The 6,080-nt window shown below is 34.1% G+C and overlaps 1 protein-coding gene across 1 annotated transcript in view; it reads right to left on the bottom strand.

The window, feature by feature from the left end:
* Positions 1-487: 487 nt before the first annotated feature.
* Positions 488-6,080, bottom strand: part of LOC106103332 (roundabout homolog 1-like) — a 30,746-nt gene continuing 25,153 nt past the window's right edge. The window contains exons 7-11 of the mRNA XM_013283069.1: positions 4,839-6,078; positions 4,426-4,759; positions 4,180-4,352; positions 3,212-3,558; positions 488-2,990 (exon numbers count right to left, since the gene is read on the bottom strand). Of these exons, the coding sequence (XP_013138523.1) occupies positions 2,418-2,990; positions 3,212-3,558; positions 4,180-4,352; positions 4,426-4,759; positions 4,839-6,078 (2,667 nt within the window). The 3' untranslated portion in view covers positions 488-2,417. The remainder of the gene's footprint in view (positions 2,991-3,211; positions 3,559-4,179; positions 4,353-4,425; positions 4,760-4,838; positions 6,079-6,080) is intronic.

Here is a 6,080-nt window from a genome sequence, read left to right as displayed (position 1 = left end):
TGCTTGCAGGGAATTTTTACCGGTCTGCTAAATAGATATTGTAGTCGCCGCTTGAGTGTTTTTTTTTTTTATTTTAAGTATTGCAATTGTGTTTTATTGTAGTTTTTAGAATTCATTACCTTTGGTTTGCTGTGGTTAAATTTGTGACATAAATGTATGTAATTAGTACATTATTTTGTCATTTAACTCTAACAAATAAAGGGTTTATTTTGTCAGTAGATAATTCATGAGTCTATAATGTATACGGTATATTTTTTTCAAATCTGTGTCTATATTACTACGACCGACTAAATGATAACAGTAAGAATAGTAGGCGAAATAAAACACAATACACAATTAATTTTAATTATTTTATTAAAAATAGGTATTCAAGACCATTAGAAAATAATATCCGTTGAAATTCATGAAATGATATTGGTGTTTATAGTAATTTTCATATGGAATAACAGTATAACAAAAAAGACACAGAACTAAACATTACAATGAAAGAACAGTTTATATAACATTTCAGTGGTAGCTTTAGAAATAATTGTTGTTTCAAAAAAAGAGTTATTTTTAATTGTAGTTTATGTTTATTAAGAGTTAACGTTCACAGTGTTTAATATTATTTTTTATTATTTGATAAGTGACACTAATTAGATTGCGTCTTAAGTTTTTACAATTGAGCGAAATGTTCCACTAATTTCTAGAAACGAAAGAATTAAAGTATAAAAATATAAGGATAGTAGATATATTGTTCTTGTAACTTAAGGTTTGAAGTTACAATAATGAAGTAGAAAAAAGCTTTTGTTTGCATATTACATAGTATGTATGTACATATTTGTAGACCGACAAGGATATTTGACCCGGTGGGTTGAAGTCAATCTAAATGACAGCACACTAACGCCACCCTGTCAATGAGGATCACAAGATCTTTGTTGTACTCAAAGACGTCTAAGAAATATGTAGACTAGACATAGGAAACAACATTTTTTCACTGGTAACTTCTTTGTACGGTAATATCTCAATGTGGAATTTGACATGCCGAGACGCTTCTCAGCTGTAAATTACATGTTTGTTTGTGATTTTCATTTTCGGACACCAGGTAGCGCTAGTGTGAATGCGAAAAATGTTTCAAGCGTAGTGTTATCTGTACTATCTTTTTATTTTTTAACTCTGCTTGTACTGTATCTGTTTGGGTAATTTTAATCTTTTATGTCTTTCTCTATGTACAAATTGGTATTTTCTGACAAATGACAGCAGTGTCTCTCTCTCATCGGGTCAGATATCCATGTTTAACTATACCGAAAGTTCCACTACTGTTACGCTTATACTGACATACTGTCTCAGTTTTTACAAAGTGAATGACAAGGATGCCAGTATGTATGACAGGAGTGTCATTATTCTTTATTTAGAAGCGTCCTAAGTTAACATTGTTTACTTATAACTTACTTAACATAGATGATATGCAATACATGTCGTGCTATGCTGTAATAACAAGTGGTTATAATTTAACTCATATCACATTAACTTACGTAGATTAAATTTCACTTTATAAAAGCTTCATTTGAATTTCATCTCACAACTCGAATGTTAGTACTTGAATTTTTACAATAGGAATAAAGTCTTATGGCACTCGAAATAAAATTAAAAGTAAATTTGAAGGAAATGCTATAGTTTTATTAACCCTATTTCTACAACAGTCTATTCAATCTATGAACAAATTCAACCTTAAATACTTTTTAGTTGCAAACTTCTTTATACTAATCGTGTTCAAATTTAATACTAGGCCTTTATAACGTGCAAAGTAATACCATTTGCTAGAAAAACGATAAATGTATTTAAGAAGAATTTCTTAAAGTTACACATTATTTACATAACAGTGAAATGTAAGTTATTATCAATTATTGCCAAGCGTATTTCATTCTCAGATTATACTTATACTAATGATATATGGTTACAAATTCGTTTATCAATATCGAGACGGACGAATCGATTTTATTCAATCCCAGTAGATAATTACATTAAATTATTACGATATACATTATCATATTATATAATCTTAGGAATAATATATTTTACTTTAAGCATTAAATACATTTACCAATAATATTCTATTTACATTATTTACAATTCAATAACTATAAAGACTAGTTTATATGATAAACAATCATTACATATGAAGCTATAATAGTTATACCAAAGAAAGCATTGTACAAAAGTGTCATTAGGCCATCAAGGAATAGTTCTAACAGAAAAGTGTCCGTAGAGTCCAATCAAGGAAGAAATTATACATAATATATTACATCAAAAAGATCTCTACAGTGTAAGGAAGAGCTGCGATCTCTAATGATGTCACTAATTTAATCACTCTTGTGAAACAAGTCGGTCTAAACGTCCGTTTGGCACAAGTCGCCGAAAACCGGCAGGGCGTGATACTACCGTGTCACTGAATCAACACGCGGGTGTGGCGCCGGGGGAGGGTGGGGAGGTGCAAGGGGGGCTTGCGACGCGCCACTCAGCACTGTCTGGCCGTGCCTGAATGACGTCAGTCGGGCTAGTGTCCGTGTACCGTCGTTGTCGAAATTAGGCCTTTCGTATTGATGTTTAGCTCTATGCCTTTGTTGATTCAATTCGTCGTAAGCTAACTCAACCGAATAATTCTCTTCATCCGACTCCTCTTCACCAAAAGCTCTGTACGTTGCCTCGGATTCAGAATTGTTTCGCGAATTTATACCACACTGTCGTCCTATCAATGACTGGGTGACATCCGTTTTGATATCACTTTTCCTGTCTTCCATACTCTGGTTATATCTTATTTGAGCCTTTTGTGTTTTTTCTAGAGACGGTAAATCGTGAAACTTCAATACATTAGGATGACCTTGAAAATATTTCTCACTGTATACATTTCGGTTGTAATAGCCACCATTGCTTGCGGGATACAGTTCTTCATCTGGCATGTAGGAGTTATCAAAATTATCCAAATTTTTGCTTCCTGGAGGAAACCAGCCCTGTAGGACAAAATCGTTAATCAATAAACCATCAAATAAATTGCTTAAGAATAATTGCGATTGGGATTATTTAATTCCCTATGTTTAAACATATTTACGGTATGAACGTTACGATTATATTTCATCTAGATTCTACAGTGTATCTCGATTTTAATATCAGTAAAAATATTCAATGTGCAACAAGAATTTATGTTTGAAAAGTATAGTTGTATATTAATTACCAGCGAGCTAACGCACTGCCGAGTGTTAGCAACTAGAGTTACTGAAGCGTACGCTGCGGGGCTATTCACAGTTTTAGTAGTGTTCCACTCGTTGCCATTCACTCTCGAAGATGATACTTCAGCATATTCAGGTAATGGCTGTGCTACTTTATCATATTCTGTATTTGTTTTATCTTTGCTCTGACTTGTATGTGTACCAGACATACACAAGCCAGGCTGGTTTTCCATCCATAAGAGAGATTCCGTTTTTGTTACTGCATTTTTATTGTAGCAGCTGCTCAGTGGATGTGACAATGATACCGCAGCTTTTATATTCATTTGAGTAACCAAACTCGTACCATTGGAATCTAAAATTATAACATATTTAGTAAAGTAAAATATAAAAAACATAGTAAGATACAAGAAATAGTAAGAGTAAACTATTAATAACTAGAAACATTAGTAATTCTATCAATGATATTGTTCTTAATCGTCAATTTAATAATAAGCATTTTAATTTGGTTTGGAAACAATAAAGACAAGAAATTTGTAATTCAAAGCCAAGATAACTTAAAATTCATAACAAACAAGTGAAATTGGCTTAATAATAAGCGGCTGAATTCATGAACGAATCGCCCACAAGAATAAGAAGAAAACATTTATATTTATTTTGCTTCATTTTTTTTGTATTTATATCATTCCTTTGTGCCCAAACGTGAATTTAAAGTGAAAGAGATCTACTACGCTCACGAGAGAGGGCTCGTGCTACCTTTCAACTCGAAAGTAATCTAGCGCCCCTCACTCCCCGTCGCATGGCAAAGCCTCCATCAAACAAATGCTCGGCACCCCGTTCCACCCCTTAACACCCGAGGAATGTTTTTAATTTTGAAATTCTGATGTTGATTCTTCACAAAAACATAAAATATGCAGATAAGCTGCATATTTGTATCTTTTGTTTTCAAATTAACTTGAATTAAAGGAATATTTACCGTATATATTTGGTAGAGCAGACTTTTTCGCAAATATATTATGCTTCCGCACATAAATGATACCGCCGATCATTATGATTTTAAATAATATTATTGCACCGATAAGGAAATAGAACCATGACTCAAGCACAAAATCTCCTGCTACGATTGATACCTCGCCATTTATTGGATACCTGCAAATAGAATGTAACGTTAATCATGATACGTATTAGATAATCCAATACAAATAATAGCAAATATATTTACCTCGACAACGGATCTAATCCAATAGATCGAGAATCCGTGTTGAAATACACCTTTTGACTGAACGGTCCTAAGCCAACTAATGTCTCGGCTGCAATTTGTACGGAATAACTGACTCCTGTCGTCAGATTTGTCATTATTAGACTAGTTGCTTGTTGAACTGTCGTGTTTATTGCCACCATTGATTTATTTGCAGGGATATCTAACCAATTTACGAGGACATTGTAACCGATAATGATACCGTTTTGCAGGTTACCTTCTGGTGGAAACCATTTTAAGTGAACTGTTGTTGAATTTAATATCAGCAGTTCAATATTTATTGGAGGTCCATCTGGTACTAAAAAAACGAATTATATTAGAATTTTGTTTTAGACAAGAATATATTTGACAAGCATAATAAGACTAAATTTACTTACCATCGTCTAAAGTTTGTGCAACCCTGGAATTGGAGGGTTTCCCTTCAAATTTCTTGTAGAAAGGTATGAGGAAAAATTCATATTTAGTATATTTCCGTAAAGATGTTATTTCGTATCCAGATACGTCGTTTGAATGTAAAATAGTTTTCATTTCGTATTCTTCAGTTGAATTATCCAGCGGACGAAAATATATAAAAAGACCTTCCAGATAAAAGAAGTTTAAAATTTCCCACATAAGCTTTATTGTTTTTGAATCGATCGGAGTCGCTTCGATGAGCTCTACGATGTTGTCTGTCATTATATTATTTCTATTCTCTGTGCTGTTCGAGAAAAATCCATTGGACCATAAATTATCCTCACCGACTGTCACTGAATCAGAAACTGGACTAGGTGCTGACAGTCCGTGAGAATTTTCTGCCCTTACAATAAACATATAAGTAATTCCAGGTATGAGAGATTTCACAACAAACTGTGTATGATGTATTCTCTTAGCTACGGTAACCCAACCACGTGAATTTCTCGGTGTATTGTTTCCAGAGAGTGTCTCTCGGGAAAATACTTCAATTTGATATCCTAGAATAGACGATGATCCAATTTTATTGTTTTGATTCCATGTAAGGGTTACACTTGTTTCTGTAATGTTAAATATTTGTGGCTTCGTTGGTGGTCCTGGTAACGAAGAATTGTCTGCGGCTCTAAAGAAATGTATGTTAGGATTTGTTGGTGTATCTACAATCAAAACTCCACTCCAAACATATTTTCCTTGAGGGGAAGAAGCGACACACGTATATGTACCGCTATCACTTTTATCTAAATCTTTTAAAATAAGTGTGCCACTGCCCGAAATGTTTCTTCTGTAGTTTTGTATCAAAGCTTCCCCTTCAAAGTACCAAGCTATGACCGGTTCAGGTGTGCCGATCGCCGAACAGGGGAAAACTGCCATCGATTTTATCGGTAAGGTTTGGTTAGAGGGACCGTTTGTTATGATCGGTGGGGGCCGGTCATCGTCCGATGTTACGGTTAGTTTGCCTCTAAGAAATGAACTCCCCGCAAAGTTAACCGCTGAGCAAACTATCGTGCTACCACTGTCGTTTTTCTTTGTATCATTAATTGTGAGAGTTGAAATGCCGTTAATTACAGGTGAGGCGTGATATTTGCCTTTTGACATTCCTGGTAGAATAATAGTTCGATTGCCTTCTATACTCCAGAACATAGTAGGTTCTGGTTTTCCAGACGTCGTAC

The sequence above is a fragment of the Papilio polytes genome, unplaced genomic scaffold (genome assembly GCF_000836215.1).
Source record: "Papilio polytes unplaced genomic scaffold, Ppol_1.0 DF823823.1, whole genome shotgun sequence".
NCBI lineage: Eukaryota > Metazoa > Arthropoda > Insecta > Lepidoptera > Papilionidae > Papilio > Papilio polytes.
This window is presented reverse-complemented; position numbering and strand designations above follow the sequence as displayed.